The sequence below is a fragment of the Dasypus novemcinctus genome, chromosome 21, assembly GCF_030445035.2.
Source record: "Dasypus novemcinctus isolate mDasNov1 chromosome 21, mDasNov1.1.hap2, whole genome shotgun sequence".
NCBI classification, from domain to species: Eukaryota; Metazoa; Chordata; class Mammalia; order Cingulata; family Dasypodidae; genus Dasypus; species Dasypus novemcinctus.
This window is the reverse complement of record NC_080693.1, coordinates 38,731,107-38,750,291: the sequence shown is the minus strand read 5'-3', so window position 1 is coordinate 38,750,291 and position 19,185 is coordinate 38,731,107. Positions and strand designations below refer to the sequence as shown.

Genomic DNA, 19,185 nt, shown 5'->3' with positions numbered 1-19,185 from the left:
GGGCCCAGGCTGGGCTGGAGGGGGCACTGCGATGACTGAATGACAAACGTCCCCCTCCCCTCTGCCCGCCAGAGCACTTGCGACACGATGCCAAACCACTCTGAAACCATCAGCCACACTGTGAACGTGCCCCTGCAGACAGCCCTGGGGACCTTGGAGGAGATTGCCTGCTGACACCCCTCAGACCACCCAGAACTCCCCAAACAGACCTCGAGGCCCAAGACCCAGGACAGGGGACAGCAAGCTCAGGTGGGATGGCCCCTGACAACCGAAAGAAGCAAGAGCCCCCTATGCACACATAGCAAACTATCTGCCAAACCTCGCTAGAGCCACGTCTGACATGATGCGTCCTCGGGCCCCGCCGTGCGTCCTTCTTAGGAGAGATGAGTCACACTCTGGAACTGTCCAAGAACCAACCTGCCATCACATCTCACTGCCAGATGTATAAAGCACTTGCATGCTCAGACTTCTTCCGGCGCCACCTCCACGTCTGTCTTTGTACATGCCGTTCCTCCACGCGGTTTCCAGCTTTCACTCTGTGGCCCGTGCAGTGGGACCAGATTCCAGCCCCAGAGTCACCAAGAGGCCAAGCTGGAATCAAAACTGCGCCAATGAGGGAAGCTGCAGAACTCTTTATTATGTTTCTGTCCTTGTGTCATTTGTGAAGGTTCTTAACCGGGAGGGCGTGGCCTTGCCATGCCCCTGCCCAGCAACCCTCCTTCCCCAAGCTGGCCCACGGGGCTTCGGCACCCAAGGGGCCAGCACCGCCCCCCACCACCACCACCCCCAGTGCCTGTGACGGCGGCACAGTGGCCTGGGAGACTCGTTCATCCACGGCCCCCACGTCGTTCTTCTCTCCCTGTGACACAGCTTGTACGGTCTGACTTTTTTATTGGGGGGCTTTTTTGTTTGTCTGTTGCAGAGTTTTTGTTTTATGATTTTTGGTTTTGATGTTCTGAGGTTTTGTTCATTTTGCTTTTCCATTCTCTTTGGTGTTTATTTATTCGTGCTTCAAATCACAGTCATATTAAAAGCTGATCTTGTGGAAATGGCTGAGTCCTTCCTCATCTTCTCCATACCCAGGACTCTCTCCCTAAGGGCTTAGGGAAGGGCCAGGCCTGCCAGGTCAAAAACCACTGGTATATCTATGACTGTACGTGAAATGAGTTTTATGGAAAAATACACACCTTTACAAAATGTGTGCATTCCATTTTAATCTATTCCAAAGTGGATTGGCTCCCGCCCACTCCACCCCTGGCTTGAACGGCGCTGCCCTCGAGCCTGCAGGTGGCATGAAGAGGGGGAAGTAGAGGGCGCTGCCCGCCCTGAAAACCTGGAAGGAGGCGTTCACACCCCTCCACGCCTCCGTCTTCCTTCCTGACCCCTCCTGGGCCCCTCGGTGGGGTCAGGCTGGGCGCAGGCCCCGATGAGGCCTTCCTCTCAGGCACCAGCCTTTCCCGACCTTCTCTTACCCCATCTTTCCACCCCATCAAACAGACCTACATTCTCCCTCCAGAGGCCCAATCTGCATTCGGTCCCCTTCCCTCACGACTCCTGAGAAAACATCAGGCTGCAAAGGAGCTTGGGAGTGGGCGGTGGGAGGGCCGTGTCCTTTCAAGGTCCCTCCCCATGTGGCAAGAAAGAGCTTCCTGATGAGGCAGAATGTTAGTCCTTGTGGCATCAGGCTAAGTCCTCAGGGCACGTCCTTCAGTGTTTACTTCTTCCTGCTGCGCCACTCCCCACCCAAAGCCTCTCCTCAATGTGGCCTGTGCAGAAAGCCCTGTCTAGGCCAGGGCTTCAGAGTTCTAGTCCCTGCTCTGCCACTGGCTGCCCCAACCCCCACACCTTTCCTCATCTGTGAAATGGGAATGCAAGGCCATGGAGGGAATTAAATGCAGTGAGGGAGATGGTGAAACTTGGTGGACAGGCAAGGAGGAGGGTGACAACTGGGGCAGGACCTGACGCCCAAGGTCATGGTCCCCTACTCCCTCACCCACCCCCTTCTCCCACCTCCCTGGTTTCTGATGCCTCCATCTGACTTTCTGGGAAGAGTAGTTCTCCCCATTGAGAGTAAGCCAGAGGCACATGTATCCTCCGCCCAGCGCCATAATCAGGGAAAGCGAGCCATGTCCAGGAGGGCCGCTGCTGTGCTCTGTAGGTGTTTTCTTTGAGCAAGGGCCCACCTCCTGCTTTCCAGCAACACTGCTGAGCAGCCTTGCTAACTGTACCTCAAGGAGTGCAGGGAATCCCAAGAGTTCCATGGGCAGTTCCTGAGGCCACAGGCTGGAGTCCACAGGGAGCTGCCCCTGGATGGTCATATGTGTGACAGCAGCATCACGCCTAGCTCCGACCCCTTGTGAGCCTGGAGCGCTGTGCTCCATTGGTCAGTAGGATGGGCCTCCCTTTTGCAAAAGGAAGCTGGGTGGCACAAAGCACTTTGCAGGTCCAGGTTCCAGGGGTCATAGTAACTGACCACAGTGCATAAGTCCAGCATTTGGAGAGAGTTGGAGTCAAGGGGCTTGGACTCTGCAGGAAGCTCTGTTTCCCAGCCCTTCCCAAACCATGTAAGGTAATATTTTCACAGTTCCAGGACTTTTTAGAGGACTGTTATTCTGCCTCCCACAGGCCCTTTGGACCATGTAGCCTATCACCCTCATTTGCCAGATGAGCAGACCCAGGAGGGAGCAGAAGGACTTACCTGGAGTGGCAGAGTGAAGCAGCAGCAGTAACAAAGCTATACCCCCAGACTCCCAGGCCCACCGTCCACTGGTAGACCCACCAGGCTGGCTCACAATGCAGGAAGGAATCAGAGCAATCCTTCTTCCAGGCTTTGCCAGGACGTTGCAGTCCCTCTGCTCAGACAGACTAACTCCTCACTGCATCGGACCTGAAAATGTCATGCTGCTGCCTAGACTGCTAGTGCAGGAGGAGAGGGCGCTGAGGGCTCCTCCGGCTGCTCACACCAGGGGCTGGAACCAAGCGAAATGTCTGCGCACTTAGTTGGGAGTCTATTTGATGCTTCTGCTTTGTTCCCTCTTAGCAGTTTCATGACCTTTTTTTAAAATCTATCGTTAAATCTATCATTTTAAGTTGTAATTTGAACTGCTTCATTAGATTTCTGGCTTCCCACTTCTCAGAAGAAAAAAAAAAGCTTGAGATCAGTTTGTGATGAAGCAAAGAATTTTCTAAAGGATTTGGATTGCTTCAGGGCTCACATACATACATGCCCCTTCTGATTTGGGGAGTCTGGCTTTGTTCATCTTGGACCAGGTGTTCATACTGAACCTGTTTAAGGAAGGAAAGAGAGTGAATTCAAGAGGGTAAATCAGTAACCAACTAGTGATTATTAACTGGTTGTTGACAAAAGACAACAGTTGTATGCTTGAATTCCAGGGAGCAATGGTTTTTTAAAATTGTTATCATTTCAAGCAAGTAGTTGTACGCAGTCATTTCATTATGAACAGGTATGGTGGACAGAGGAGGCTCAGGATGGGTCACATTTTCAGGAGTGATCAAAATGACAAAAAGGCCAGGAGTTTGTAATAATCACAAGTCCAAACGACAAGGCTGAATTCTCAGTGACCTCAGAGCATCAGAAAAATGAATGAATGAATGAGGTAATGAAAATAATAGCACAGCATATGACCTCAGAAACAGAATCAGTAAGGCTTGCTACAGTTGGAGAGAGTGAAAGGAATGAGCATTGCCGCGAGTGGCTGTGCCAGGCACCAAGCTGACTGCTTACACGATTTTGCTTTGTTGTTCTTGGCAGAGAGGCCAGAGTTATTTATTTTCCTCTTTCCAGCTTGAAGCTATTTTTGTGAGAGTTTTAACCATTAGCATGCCTAGTGAGATGTTTCTGGAGCCACAAGCCCTGACAAGGGGGAACCGAGGGTTCCTGGAAGGTCTCTGGAGAAGGGTTCTTAGTGAGCTGAGACTAAGGAAGCGGGAGGCAGCCCCTTCCCCCCACAGGTGTGGTATTGGTGGCCAGTGGTTTCCCTCAGGCAAACAGGCCCAGAGGCCGGAGGAGGAGCCTGATTATCTCTCCCTCCACAAGCTCAGAGATTTCAATTAGATTCTGAGAACCTTAACTCAGAGGTCACAAGGAGGGAGCTCCCCTTGTTCCAGAGAAGAAAGCGAGCACAGAGGGCAAGGAAAGGTCTTCTGCCCAGGAGAGAGGGGTATGCAGCCAGCCTGAGGAAGCAGAGGCACACAGCCAAGTTAGCACCCTCCCCTGCGCAGGGCAAGCTTTCTGGCACGGTTGGGAAGTGTGCAGAGGCACGAAGGAAGGGGGAATGCAGAACGCAGGTTCACCGTTCCCTCAACCCCTATTGGTTGGCTGCCTATTACGTGCTGGCACTTACCCTCAAGAAATTTATCATCTGAGCAGGGAGAAAGATGAGTTCTACAATCAAAAGGGAGAGAGAAGCCTAAGCAAAGGCCGAGAGGACAGAGCAGGCACAGGTTAGGAGAGTGCTCACAGGTCCAGGGGACCCTGGCAAAGGAGTGGAAAGGAGAAGTGTCTGAAATGACTGAGAGGCAGGCAGGTGCCAAAGGATGAAGGGTCCGCTGAGCAGGTGGAGGGGGTGTATCATGCCTAAAGCCCTTCAAGCTCCTTCCCTTCTTTCCCAAATGTCTATGTAGACACCTCTCAAGCCAAGGGTTTATTTATTTAGTGACGGGCTTTGTCTCCACTCATTTGAGATTTTAAGCATCTGTGCACATGGAGTCTCTTTGTGCTTGTGTATTCCCCAGGCTAACAGGTTGAGCATGTCTGGGGCCATGAGGTCCCCGGGGACCACGAAACAGGGAGTGGAAACAAGCCCAGCCTGAGGACAGCTGAGAGAAGGAGTCTTTCTAATTCAATTTCACATCCATGAGATATATGTGCACTTGCTTTTCAAGAACAAATTAATTGGTTGGCAAAGACTCCAAGTGGAGAGTCCAAAGGCTGAATTTCTAGCCCTGTTGTGCTATAAACTGGACCCATGACCTTGGACAGCTCATCTCACTGCCTAGGCCACAGTTTCCTCCTCTAAAAAGAGAGGAGGAGGTTGCTTCCCAACTCTAACAGTCTGTAAGTCTAAGTTGAGAGTAGATGTCAGGCATCTACATGAATGAAATATTTGCTTGGTACCCACCAAGTTCAGAGACTCAGTTTCCCTATTCGTAAAATGGAGATGATGATGGCTAGTTTTCAAGGTTATTGTAAGGATTAAATGAGCGAAAGTGTGCTAAAATACTCTTTTCTCTTTTTTTCTTCCTTCGAAACATTGATTCTTCATCTTGTTTGGATCAATGACTTCTGTGAAAATGAGGTAAAAGCTATGAACTCTCTCTCCCCAGGAAAAAAAAATGCCCAGGGGCACATAGATATAAAATTTTTCATATAATTTCATGGGGGTAATGAGACCCTAAATCCCATGTGTGATCCTCTTAGGCACAGTGCCCCCTGGTCTAGAAAGTGCTAATCTCTAAGAGGCCACCACAGTACCACAAATAGCGACCAAGATTTCTTCTAAAACAAGATAATAATAGTCATTTTTTAATTTGCAGGAGGAAAAAAGGATAGATTGGATTTGATTGATTTCAAAATTTTCTTCTATAATTTTTTTAAACTTTTGGCACCTGCTAGAGCATCACCCAGATGGCAAAATGAGTGAATGAGCAGAAAGTTAATATGAACAGAAAAACCTGGAAATGTGATTTCGTAAAATTATTTTAGATATTTGGAGATTTTGAGGGATGAGCAGACCTATGAAGATACAAGGCAACCACAGTGTCTGCTTAGCAAGTATCGCCATTGCCTGGTTCCTAAGGAAAGTGACGTCTGTGTCCATTGCATGCAGGAAATGGCACACCTGATGCTCGGCAGCCATTGGTCCCCCAACACACACCACTGTTGACATCTCATTAGTTCCTGAGCAGGGTTTCAATGAAATTTTTTGTTTCTTTTTTAATTAAAAACACCCTCTAATACAGACTGTGAGTGATGCTTTGGGAGGGGGATTCTTGCCTCCTTGAAATACGCTCTGCTCTCTGCCACTGAAAGAAGTGGGTCATCTGGCTAACATCATTGTTATGGGCCATTTGTCTTTAGGATCGCTCACACTTTTGTGGCTTCTTTTCAAAAGGAATTATATCCAAGTTAAAATAGGTCCCATACAAAATGATGGGTGGGAACCAGAGCACAGCCAGCTCACCTGACCTTCGAGGAAGGAGGGGTCAAGAATGAGCTGTTAGGGAAGCGGACTTGGCCCAGTGGTTAGGGCATCCATCTACCACATGGGAGGTCCGTGGTTCAAACCCCGGGCCTCCTTGACCCGTGTGGAGCTGGCCGATGCACAATGCTGATGAGCACAAGGAATGCCCTGCTACACAGGGGTGTCCCCCGCATAGGGGAGCCCCACGCTCAAGGAGTGCGCCCCAGAAGGAAAGCCACCCAGAGAGAAAAAAAGTGTAGCCTGCACAAGAATGGCGCCCCACACATGGAGAGCTGACACAACAAGATGATGCAACAAAAAGAAACACAGATTCCCATGCCACTGACAACAACAGAAGCAGATAAAGAAGAACACGCAGCAAGAGACACAGAAAACAGACAACTGGGGTGGGGGGGAAGGGGAGAGAAATAAATAAAATAAATAAATCTTAAAAAAAAAAAAATTGAACTGTTAGAAGACTTCCCAGCACCAGGCTGTGATGTCTGTCCTGACTCAATCATCCCACAAGCTTATTTTGTGTGCTGTGTGCCAGGCACAGTGCTGGGCATTGGGAGTTCATATAGCAAGAAGACACAATCTCTATCTTTTTTTCTCAAAGATTTATTTATCCCCCGCCCCTTTGTCTGCTCTCTGTGTCCCTTCACTGTGTGTTCTTCTGTGTCTGCTTGTCTTCTCTTTAGGTGGCACCAGGAACCAATACTGGGTCCTTCCAGAGTGGGAGAGAGGTGCTCAATCTCTTGTGCCACCTCAGCTCCCTGGTCTGCCACACCTCTTATTGTCTCTCCTCTGTGTCTCTTTTGTTACATCATCTTGTTGCAGCAGCCCTCCATGAGGGCCAGTTTCCCACACAGGCCAGCCCTCCTGCACAGGTCAGCTCACTGCACAAGCCAGCACTCCACTCAGGTCAGCTCACCATGTGGGCCAGCTTGCCTTCACCAGGAAACCCCTGGGATCAAACCCTGGACCTCCCATATGGTAGATGGGCACCCAATCCATTGAGCCACATCCACTTCCTACAATCTCTATCTTTAATGGATTCAGTCTAATTGAGAAGAGATGGGAATGATACATACACACAAACACCTAGAGTAGCAAGACCCAAAATGAGGTGCAAAGGCCCTGTGGTGGAAAGAGCTTGTTGCATTCAAAGGACAGAGTACTTTAGCTGAAGTATAATGAATGAGGGGAAGGCCTGGTAGTGACAGTAAAAGGCATGAAGCATCATGCTACGCTCAGGAAACTAATTGCCAAGGATTCAAACCAGCTAGAGCAAAAGGTGTTGAGCTGTTGAGAGGTCAGCTGAGCCTGGATCATGAACAACCTGAGTACCAAGCCAAGCAACCTGGACATTAACCTGAAGGTGAGAAATGCCATTAGGGCCAGGATGCAAGGTGGTAACAAGGTAGAAAGCTGACTCTGAGGGAGGAGGCTAAGTGGCAATGAACAAGGCAGGGGAACCCTTAGGTGGCCACAAAAATTGTCCCAGAGAAATGGCAAGACTTCACTTAAAGCAGTGGCAAATGGGATGAAAAGGAGGGACAGTTCCAGAGATGTGGAGAAGGCAAAATAGGCAGGACTTGGTGACCAATGGCATGTGGGATGAGAGAGTGCTGTGGAAACAGGAAGGTGCCAGGCTGAACCGGTTCCTCCAACCAACCTAAGGACTTCACTGAGGAGGACCTGGGCTCTGAGCCGAAACTTCCTCTGGCTTCCACTTCCAGGTGGACCTATGTGCTCTTTCAACCCTTACGCATAGCTAAGGCCGCTCTGGCTCTAGCCAAGTCCCCCCGCCCCCATCCCAGAAATCCCTCTCCACCTGCATCTGCTCCTGGTCAACCGCCTAGCCCTAAGGAGGCCACCTCCTGGCTCCTTTGTCCAGGCCTGACCCCTCCCCCCACCACCAGCCACAGCTCCAGGGGCGCTGAGGCTGCACTGCCAGCCCAGAGTCTCCAGGTTCTTTTAGAAACTCCCTTCCACTTCAATAGCTTCGTTCCACCTACTCCTGGGCTTCCTTCCCAGGTGAGCCGAATGGGACCCGGTGGAGCAATCAGTCAATGCAGGCAAGAGCAATCTGGAGTGAAGCGAAAGTGGTGGGCACAAATCACCCAGAGATGGGTGGCTCGTGGGTGTTTGGCCAGTTGAGAGGGAATGGAGACTGCAAGTGACACGGAACCACAACCCTTCAGCAAAGGAAAGCAGCACAGGAAATCATCTGGTCCAAATTTAACTTCTCGGGCTCTCCGTTTCTTATCTATAGAATGGGGATAACAATGGCACCATGACATGGTTACTGTTCTAGGGTCTAAATTAGATGATGCATGGAACACAGTAGTGCACAATGTTTGCTTTAATATTAAAAAGAGAATAGGCTCTCCCTACCTATGACTAAATGAGAATTGATCCCCTAGTCATGGACATCCTCCCCCAGCTCCCAGCAAGGAGCTAGTCCTTCACCACTGTCCACATGTCTGAGGGTCAACCACAAGTTTATCACCGCTTTGACTTGGGATGCAGAACCAAAAGCCACATGGGAGATGAGGCAAGGCCAACACCAGACCAGCCACGGAAAGAAACTGGAGAAGGAAAGTGGAGTGTCCCCAATAGTGGATGCTCAGCCCCTGCTCTGGTGCTCCCTGACCAAGTGGCATTCAGAGATGGCTAGCCAGGAGGTGGGGGATCAGTATCACAGTGCCCTCTTCTTCCTAGCAGTCACCAGCCACGCCTCAGTCAACATTTTTTCACTTGTAGGGCTCTCTAAAGCCTTTCCAAAAGAAACTTCAATTGGAACCTAGGGTTCAGCCCTCTCCCACATCCCCCAACACTTCGGAGGCTGCTTTTGCCAACACACCCACTGTGATCCTGAAACTGCCCACCCTTGTCTTGTCCCAGGAGACCTGATGCATTGAGCTCTGAGTTAATGGGGGACAGGGCTGCCTTCTTCTGAGCTCCAGCATGTTGAGGAAAGCAGAGACTTGCATTGGCCGTGCAGTTTTGCCTGAAAGCCACCTGCAACCCCCACCCCATGCTCCAGCTCCGAGCGTCGTCCACAGTAAGGACAGAGGCTTCCTCAACAAAGATGTGATGGCCACCAGCGCTGCCAACTGCACTTGAGTCTCCCACAGCTAGAGGGCGATAGAGAGCACAATGAAAGTGGCATGTACGGGATGGTAATCTCCAGTCATGGTGCACCACCACATGGCAGCAGTGGACTGTGCTGGCAGTCACCAGCTCGGGGGCTGAGTCTCGATGGACAACCTCTGATGGAGGACACTAAAGCCACTGCAACCAAAGCCTCAGAAAATAAGTGTCCCAAGGACCCTCCCAAACAGCCTGCAGTACATACCAGACCCACGTGATGTTGCCAGTTCAAAAGAGGGCATTCAGTTAAATTTCAATTTCAGATACACAACAAATAAATCCGCCCCCCTCCCCTTTGCAGTTTTTTGCTTGCTGTCTGCTCTGTGTCCATTTGCTGTACATTCTTCTGTCTGTATTTATTATTTTTATCACACACCCCCTTGCGACTTGCTTATTATCTGCTCTCTGTGTTCATTCACTGCGCATTCTTCTGTGTTTTTGCTTGTCTCCCTTTTTTTTTTTTCATTGCGTCACCTTGCTGAGTTGGCTCTTCACAGCACTGGAGGGCTGGGCAGCACTCCACAGAGTTCGTGGACACGAACCCAGGGCCTCCCACATGGTAGACGGGAGCCCAGCTGATTGAGCCACAGCCACTTCCCAACAAATAAATTTTTCATACCAGTATACCCCATGCAATAATTGAGCCATACTTATACTAAAAATTCATCTGTTGTGTATTTGAAATTCAAATTTACCCAGGGCATTCCGTTTCATTGTTGTTATTATTACTGTCTGGTTGGTTGGTTGGCTTTGTTTTGCTAAATCTGGCAGCCCTCAGCCCAGGTAAAGGGTCTAGGAAACTCTGGCGTGGGCACAGGAGGTACTGACCCCAGGCCACTAGGGCTTTTTGGAGTCCCCCAGAAGCCCAGCCCAGGTGAACAGGTGAGGAAACACTGAGCTGCTCTGGCACCTACACGCCACCTGGAAACATTGATAGCTGAAAACCACACTTACATTAAACAAAACTTTATTACTTGGCTTGTCTCCCCAAGCCTGGCTCAGAAACTAAACCACATCCCCAGTCTGCTGTGTGTGGTCTGGTCCATCCAAGAGGCTTCTAGAAGTCACAGCCGTCCACCCAGTCGTGGAGGTCCTTGCCCTGGCAGTGATGCCTCCAGGCCTCCCTGCGAGAGGAGAATGGGGACAGAGAAAGACCACATCAGCTGCAGCCCCCAGTCCCTCTTCAGAGAAGAGCAGGAAGGAGGTAGGGTCTCTAAACTAGAAATGAGGCAAGGGAAGGGGCCAGCAGAAGGAGTAAATTGGATTAACTAGTAAGGAGTGTTATGGAAGAAAAAAGAGAATGACACTTTAAACGACATTTCCATCACTTCTCGGTCTTCTGGCAAAGATCAAGTACAGTATCTGTTCTTATCAGTTTAATATCTGATACATCCTCTATCCAAGGACAATTAATCAAATGGATTTTTGGCACTGGGAGATGGATTAGGGGCTTGCTCTATCCACTCCATGCATCAACCTGGTACTGCTGTCCTTCCAGGAACAGCACAAAAAAAGCGGAGGGGGGGGACATTTTCCCAACCTCGTTATTTGACCAAAGGAGACACACAGTGTAAAATGCTCAAGTTCACCCAGAAGTCAGTAGAAAAGGCCTAGGGCCTGGAATCCAGAGCCCTGATCCAGTGCTCTTTTCCTACACCATGCTGCTTCTGTTGACAATGATATCCTCTTACATGTGTATAGCCCTTTACAGTTTACATAGCACTGTCATACCCATCACCCATTTAACACCCCTCCCCCATTGGCTCAATGTGGTAGATTGGACAGATATTAAGCTCTCCATTTTCCAAATGAAACACAGAGGCTGAGGTACAAAATTACTTGCTCAAGGTCCTCCACTAATAAATGACAGAACTGTACCCATACTCAGTTCTCCTCGCCTACCAATCTGGATCTTTCATTTGTTTCTAATTTTATAGCTTACAGGCTCTTGCAAGACCATGACCTTGTTCCAGCTCCACAATAGATGTCAATAGGAGTTGACATCTTTGAGAAAGATAATCTAGGTCTTCGGTGGAGGCCTGGAGTTCCAAGTTCCCAGAGGTCCCAAGCTCTGATAACTGGAGTCCGCTGTGATGTCAGTGGCAAAGAGCCCAAGTTCCCCTAAGGAACCTGCATAGATCTATCAATTGGCTTGTTTGTCTCATCCACTAGATGGTGAAATCCTTGGAGGCAAAGACCTGGGTCTCAGTCACGTCTGAAATGCAGCAACCAGCCCAGGGCTTGGCACAGAGTGAATGCTCAATACATGTGTAAGGAATGAATAAAGAGCACACTTTCCACCTTCTGGAACCACTTCCTTTTATTAACCTCATTCACCTCTCCAAAGCTGTACATGCCATGAATTCACTCCAAGTGTTCTTTAATTAACCCCAAAAGAATTTGCTCTTTCCATCCCTTGGATCAGTGCCTGAGCCTGCATTCACCCTTTCCAATTTTACAGACATGTGCCCCATGCTGTTTGTCCTGCTGGGCCTGCCTCATTCCAGACTCAGTTCCTAGGGCTTCAGCTGTACTCAGACAAGCATGTCTCCAAAGCTGTGGCATTTTCAGACCCTCTGAACCTGCTCTAGATGCAGAGTCAGTTTCACCTCCCCCTCCCTCCCTGGCCACATCTCACCTGTCCCTATGCCTCCTCCACTGTCCCTCATACCTAACCCTTCTCCTGTCCATCCCCAGTGCAACTGCCCCAGGCCAGACCCTACATCTCTCACCTAGACTCCTATAAAGGCTTCCAAACTGATACTGCCTGCTTCTAGTCTCTCCCCTTTTCCTTCTTGGGCTGACATCCAATGCCTTCCAACTGCCTTCCCAGCCCTATCACCTGTCACATCCATCCATGGCCCTGGGGTTCCATGCGCCTGGAGTACTTTCCCTCCCCTGGATCCTGACCCCTGCTGTTTGCTCATTTAGAACTGTGCATAAAAGGGAGACTGAGACTCTACAGAGAAAATCCCCATCAAAAGAGGATGAGAAGCTATAGGACAGCTACCTCAGAGGCACCTGTGTGAACCAGTGATCTAGTCCAACTCTCCATCCGATAAGCATCCTACTCCCTTGACTGAGAGCATGGCTTCAAAGGCCATCTTGTGGGAAGGAGGTGGGAAATAAGAAGCTTAAAAAGGGAAGGCTCCAGAATCCCCACCCCTTCGTGCAAAACACTTTCTTTAATCTGTTCTACTTCTTGGGCTTTTATATAACATTTCCTTCAGACAAAGACTCTACAGCTTTAAAAAGAAAGTTTACTAAGCCCAGGTCGAGAGGACCTTTGGGCAGACATCATCCCAACACAGGCAAATCCGGGCAGAGCCAGGCTGAAGAGTCTCTGTGGCACTAGCAGATGCTTGACCTCCAATTAACTGCTTTTCCTCCCTAAACTCGGTGTCTCTGTAATTACCTTAATGATGGTAACACTGGCCTCTGAGAATAAGAATGAGGCCATGAAGTCGTGGCATGGCACCTGGCACAAAATGGGCATCAGAAAAAGGTCCCTGCTTCTGACTCCCAGCCCTGGCTACACCACCTTAGGAGGGTCTCCAGCCCAAGGTGCTTACCAACTGCGCAGACCCATGGGCCCTTGGGCTATCTTCATGGCGCAGATAACAGTATCCTTGAGGTTCGGCCCCAACAAATCTGGGGTGGGAGGCAGAGAAACATGACGAAGAAGCAAGAGGAAGAACTGAGCATCCAGAATCCAGTTGCCCCTCCCCAGCGCTCCATCTGTCTCTGTCTTGCACACATCCATGCACACACACACACACTTTCAGACACATACATCCTCCTCCATCCCTAACCCAACTCTGCCTCCTTACTACTCCAGAAGCACAAGTATCAGTCACACCCTCCAGCAGAAGCACCCCCCATTTCCACAGCTCTGAGAATAGCCTTCTATCCAGGGCCCCAAAGCAGATTCACAGAGGACCCACCCTCATCGTTTTCCCCATTCTCCTCTCCTCGGTAGGCCCAGTGGATTTTCAGGGGACCCCACTCAGGGAGAATTCAGGAGGAACAGATAAAACTTGGAAAGAAGCAACAGCTGCTGCAGGGGTGGGGCCCCGGCCAGCCGGAAGCGCAGGCCCCGCCTACCGGTGCAGTAGATGCGGCACAGGTTGGGGCCCTCTGGGTCACGGTTGTTGCACCACCTCCTGCTACTGATCTGGAAGATGCCGTTGTTGGTGCTTCCATCTGCCTCGTGGTCCACGGCAGCAGTGTTGAAGCCACTTGTGAAGTAAGCGAGGCAGATCCCTGGGTGGGACAGAGACACAAGCCTGCGGGTCAGACGCCCAGGGAGGAGAGGCGGCCAGGCCTGGAGGCCACCCCGGACCCACGAGTGCACACCGCAGGCCCCCCACGTTACCTCCACCCAGCCACTCCTGCCTCCAGGGGGTCAGGACACACTCCTTCCCAACTACTTCACAAATGAAGCCATCAGGGCCCAAAGGGGTAAAGGGACCTGCCCAAGGTCACACAAAGCTCCCGAGGGCGGGAGCCAGGACTGTCCCCTGGGTCTCCTGACTCTTGGTCCAGCAATCCCCCCACTGAATTACTCATTGTTCAGCATGCAGCAGGGTCCAGGAAGGGTTTGATGAGTGACTGAACAAGACCTACATCTTTAGGGGCAAGATTAGGAAGAAACAAGGATGCCCTATATAGGTGGCTGGAACTGGGAAAAAAGAAGTCCAAAAGTGATTGTCCTTCATAAACGACTTCCCTGAGCTGCCACTAGCTTGACGAGCTCGGTGTTACTGGTTCACTCGGTTTGCCCTTTCTAAACGTCAGCAGGAATGTCTACATGGATCCCGGCAGCCAGTCCGACACTGTTCTGTTCTTTGGCTGGCTGTTGCAGAGCTGCTTTGGGTTTAGCTCGGTATTCGCTCCTTTGTCCTACAATCCTCATTTTACAGAGGAGAAAACTGAGGCACAGAAAGCTCCCAAGGCCTTACCCCTTGAGCGAGAAGGAGGGTAGAAAGGAAGGAAGGAGTGGCTGTGGAAGGGACCTTGGGGTCTTCTTGGGAGGGGGGTTCTCACAGTCAGCCAGGCTGTAGCCCCGGTATCCTTCCAGCCCGAATTCCTGCAGCTCGCGGGCCAGCTCACAGCGACTGAAGACCTTGGCCCCGCTGGGGAGGAGCAGGCAGCTGAGCAGAGAGACGAAGGCCAGCATCCCGGTCCCTGGCGGGTGCAGCCGCCTCCTGGAGACCCAGCTCCTGGCTTCCATTCAGGCGGCAGAGGCCGAGCCCCTGCCACTCTGGCGGGGACCTGGGCTTTGAGATGGCAGGCAGCTCACTGCCCTGGTCCTCCACTCACAGACGCCTACTCCTTGGAAGAAGTGAGGCAGGGCCTGAGTGTCCCCTGGGAAATGGGAAGAAGAGGTGGGCAGGGGCAAGAGATGAGGCTCCAGCAGTACAAATCCGCTCCCTTGCAGCCCTGGTGGCATATCGGCCCTGCCCCTGTGGCCCTGGAGAAGGTTCCCCAAGGCCAGCCTCCTCTTCTTTCCAATCATGCTCCTCCTGCTTCATTGAGAAAAAGCAAGATGGTTGTGTGTGGAACATCCTGGCCCAGCAGCGCAGGGAAAGAAATCTAACAATTCAGCTTCATACTGTCAGGCATGAATTCATCCTGAGGCCTCAGAGTTCACAACTGGAAGGGGCAAAGTTTGGACTGAGGCTAGAGTTAATGTGAATCTGAAGGTCCACTGGGGTATGGCCGTGTTCCCAGAGAATACAGGCTGAAGTGTGTCACCCTCTAAATGTCCCTAAACCCAACTGCCAAGGGACCACCCTTCTAATAACACTACGCCTCCATCTCCCGGCCTTAACTGAAACAAGGTCTTCCTCACATGAGCACCCCTCTCAAGTGAAGACTGTTCTTTCTCCCACACACAGCAGAAGTGGTGTTGAAACTGCATCATCTCCACCACTCCTTCTAACCCATAAACTTGCAAGAACCCCTTCTTTCAGGAAACTCGCCCCATCCTGTTTGGTTTGCCCTCAGTCCCTCTTATCACTGGCTCTATACTGTGCCCTAAATCAAGCCTGTGGCTCCTTCTCCTCCTCTGACCTAACGACCTTCACCTCTACTTGGTCTCAGCTGTCCACTCCCATTGTACTGATAGTTCAAAGTTCACTTCCAAGCAAATAAAACTCCCATGATTCCAGATTTGATGTATGCCCAATTTGAACAAGGGTTGGTTGACAACTGTAAAATTTGTTGGAATATTCCTCTTACAAGGAAATACAGTAATCTTAAATTATTTTTTAAAAAAAACAAAAAACTTGTCATCACCCCACATTCTCCCACCTGGACAACCTTTAATTCTAGTATCTATCTATGACATCTCTACCACCTCTGATATCTTTCCACTTCTCACATGGGCTCTACCCGCACCACACCTACTCTTCATGGAGCCAAAAAATAAGTCACAATCTTGAAATGTGATGTCCCTACAAATGTGTGGTCTCCAAGCCCCCACTGGACCTTCAGTGCCATTGACAATGACAAGGCAGTTAAAGGTGTGGCTTTGCAGTAAAACTTGGGTTTGAAACCCACCTCTGCTCTTTACTATGTCTCTGACTTTGGACATTTTCCAAGCTACATTTTCTTCATCTACCAAATTATGAAATTAATAACACCTGCTCATAAAGTGTTGAAAGAATAAATGAGAAAGGGATGTAAAACACTTAGCTCTTGGCACTAAAAATAGATTAGTTGTTATTCCTAGTATGAACTACTACCAATACTAGTACAAATGCTTGTCTTTCAGCAGTTTTCTCTCTCCCACTCCTCTCAAAAAGCATTCAAAACCCTCTTTCCTGTCCTTGAGCCCCCTCCTGTGCTGTCCCATCCTTTCCTTTCCAGAAGATGATCTCTCCTCTTGCTTCATTGAGAAAAAGCAAGATGGTTGTGTGTGGAACATCCTTCATCCTTCTGCCTTAGCTCCAGTAGACTTGTCACTGGACTCATCAGTAGACTTGTCCACTCTGATCTTCACCCCCTCTAGTGTGAGAATGAGATGCCTCTACCCTTCCCAAGATTTCATCCTTTCTCATCTCTAAGCCTTATTCCATCAGTCATTCCTTATCATCGTCTTTATTCCATCTCTACTAAATCTTCCCTCAGAATTTATAGACATGCTTAGGTTTCCAATTTCTAAAATATCTTCCTTTGATTCTTGTCATTATCTATACTGCCCCTCCTCCCTCTCTCTCTCTTTTTTTTAAGATTTATTTGTTTATTTCTTTTCCCCCCTTCCCCTCCTCCCACCCTGCTGTTTTTGCTTGTGTTTGTTTGTTTGTCTTCTCCTCATTTCTCTCCTCTAGGATTCAATCCTGTAGACCTCCGATGGGGAGAGAGGTTCCCTGTCAATTGCGCCACCTCAGTTCCTGGTTTCTGCTGTGCTTCACCTTGACTCTCCTCTTGTCTCTCTTTTGATGCGTCATCATCTTGCTGCATGACTCACTTGCGCAGGGCACTGGCTTACCACACAGGGACTCATGCAGGCACTGGCTTGCTGTACAGGCATGCTTTCTCTTCTTTTTTCACCAAGAGACCACAGGGATCGAACCCAGGTCCTCCCATATGGTATGTGGAAGCTCTATCATTTGAACCACGTGTGCTTCCCTCCTCCCTCTTTTTCATCTAAATTCCAAGGGAAAACTTACTATTTTCTCACTTCCCGTTTGTTTTTCAGCCCTATAAACTTTGCCTTCACCACCACTACCACTCGCCTGAAACTGCTCTGCTGGATCCACTGGACCCATGTCGTCCTTTTGTCAGAGAACAGACTCAGCTGCATTTCGCTCTGTCGACCATTCCCTCTTGTTGAAACTTTTGCCTTTCTTGATTTCCATATGCTCTACTTTCCCAGGTTCCCTGCTCCCTCTCTAGCAATTTATTCCCATTCTCCTCTGTGGAATTCTCTTCTGTCCAGACCTTCTAAGCGGATATGCTTTCCAGGCATCTTTACTTTGAGCCTTCTTCTCTTCCACTTCTGCTACTCTCTGAACTGCCCTGCTGTTAACTCCCACCTGCAAGCTAATGACTTTTATATTGCATCTTCTCTCTGAGCTGCAGAGCACATTGCAACTGTCTCTTGTATATCTCCACTTGGATATGTCCTCAAACTAAGCACATCTAAAATGGAACTAATCTTCCCACCAAAACCTTCTCTTCTTTGTCTTGGTTTAAAACATTATGGTCCACCCATTTGTCCAAACTAGAAATATGGGTGTCATTCTTCATTCCTTCTTCGCCTATCACTACATCACTTACCCATCCCCACCCAATGAATCACAAAGCCCTGCTGAGTCTACCTTCCTTCCAAGAGCACTTTCTTTCCTTAGTTCAGACCTCCATCCTGGCTTGCCTGGTGTCTTCTTGAATGCAGTCATGGCCCCTCTTCCAAATTATTCTGCACACATATACCAGAATAAATAAAACAAAAATGTCTGCCCACGTGATGCCCCCTGACAGGTCCCCATAATCACTGCTCCTCAGTGATGTGTTGTGGGGGCCCTCCACAACCCAGTCCTGCTGGGCTTTCCCTCATTCACACCTTAAGTTCCAGTCAGGCCACGTTGTTCATTTGTGATGGTCCCACCATCCACAACGTTATCCCTCTCCTCCTTTCCCCTACACGGTTAACTCCTACACCTCAAAGGTCACCTCAGGGCAAAGTTTCCCCATTGTGACTTTTCTGGCAGCCACTGCCCTCAATACTCCCACACCACCTTCTGTCATACCAGAGGGTGAACTTTCAAAGAATAGTGGCTAGGTCTTTTTATCTTCATATCCTGAGCATCAAGTAGAGTTGCTCGTGTGCGGTGGGTGCTCAACGGATGGTTCTTATACTGAAATCATGATGATAAGGGCTTGCGCCCTTCTCATCACAGTGTGGGGAATGAAGGGAGGAAGACAACCAACTTAAAATGACAGACACTATGCCAGGCCTTTTTTGGATATTTTCTAACTTAATCTCATCTGGTTCCCTCAACAATTCAAGGTGATAGGATTAATATCCCCAATTTATAGTTGAGAAAGCCAAGTTGACTGCTATACAGTGACTCATTCTGATTTTTTGCAGGAGAGTGACTCAAAAGTCATCTCATCCTAAGCATTTTGCAGCAGCTCCAGAGTTTTAAGAAGTCACATCTAGTGATCCAGAGACCAGGACTCGCCAGCATGCTTCTCTCTCTCTCTCTCTCTCTCTCTCTCTCTCTCTATCTCAATTCATCGCTCTACACAGGAAACCTCTCCCCACGTCAGGCTCCCCCACACCTCTGCCCACCACTTTGCTTTTTCCAGGCCGCTCTCTGGCCAGCCCAGCCCAGCCCAGGGCCCTGTTAACAGCTCTAGGAGGAGGGGCAGGGGCTCACTGACCAGGCGTCCTCCCCTCCTGAGCTGACACAGTGCTGACAGCAGTAGGAGTCAATGCCCCCCCCCACGCTCCTGCTGGGGCCCCAGGCACCCAGTAGGGTGGGGGAGGGCAGACTCCAGGCCATCCGAGAGCCTTCTGGAACTCCCCAGCTCTGTGAGCTCATCTTCTAGAATAAGGTCCACCCACTGAGCTTTGAGCAACCCACCTGAGACCCTCAAATTCAGGACCTGGAGGCATCTTAGGGGCATCTAATTCCAGGCCCTCTTGCCCACCTCTACACACACACACACACACACACACACACGCACACGCGCACTTTGAAGGATAACCCTTCTCCTCCAAACAGCTTGTCCACACTTTACCCAGGGATTACAGGAGGTGCCCGCAGCCTCTCCAGGCAGACTACCTGGCCACTCCTTTGGTTTAAGGATG

The 19,185-nt window shown here is 49.9% G+C and overlaps 2 protein-coding genes and 1 non-coding gene across 8 annotated transcripts in view; 2 read left to right on the top strand and 1 right to left on the bottom strand.

Moving 5' to 3' along the window:
* ASIC2 (acid sensing ion channel subunit 2) overlaps positions 1-1,049 on the top strand; it is a 1,082,534-nt gene extending 1,081,485 nt beyond the window's left edge. For all 4 annotated transcript variants that reach the window (XM_071210499.1, XM_071210500.1, XM_058283868.2 and 1 more), the window contains one exon: positions 73-1,049. In XM_071210499.1, coding sequence (XP_071066600.1) covers positions 73-174 — 102 coding nt within the window. In that variant the 3' untranslated portion in view covers positions 175-1,049. The remainder of the gene's footprint in view (positions 1-72) is intronic.
* A 9,263-nt stretch (positions 1,050-10,312) lies between these two features.
* SPACA3 (sperm acrosome associated 3) lies at positions 10,313-18,877 on the bottom strand. Of its 3 annotated transcripts, XM_058283865.1 has the most exons (6): positions 18,756-18,877; positions 17,690-17,787; positions 14,409-14,729; positions 13,467-13,625; positions 12,935-13,013; positions 10,313-10,486 (listed from the first exon to the last, which is right to left on the bottom strand). In XM_058283865.1, exons 3-6 carry the CDS (start codon positions 14,593-14,595, stop codon positions 10,420-10,422), a joined length of 492 nt encoding a protein of 163 aa, XP_058139848.1. In that variant the 5' UTR covers positions 14,596-14,729; positions 17,690-17,787; positions 18,756-18,877; the 3' UTR covers positions 10,313-10,419. The 3 variants fall into 3 exon arrangements, with proteins under 3 accessions (XP_058139848.1, XP_004454970.1, XP_058139849.1); XM_004454913.3 differs by lacking the exon at positions 17,690-17,787; XM_058283866.2 differs by lacking the exons at positions 17,690-17,787; positions 18,756-18,877 and adding an exon at positions 17,932-18,524.
* LOC111763297 (U2 spliceosomal RNA) lies at positions 10,686-10,876 on the top strand. Its single transcript, XR_002796187.2, has one exon. It is a non-coding gene; the product is annotated as a U2 spliceosomal RNA (small nuclear RNA).
* Positions 18,878-19,185: the final 308 nt, after the last annotated feature.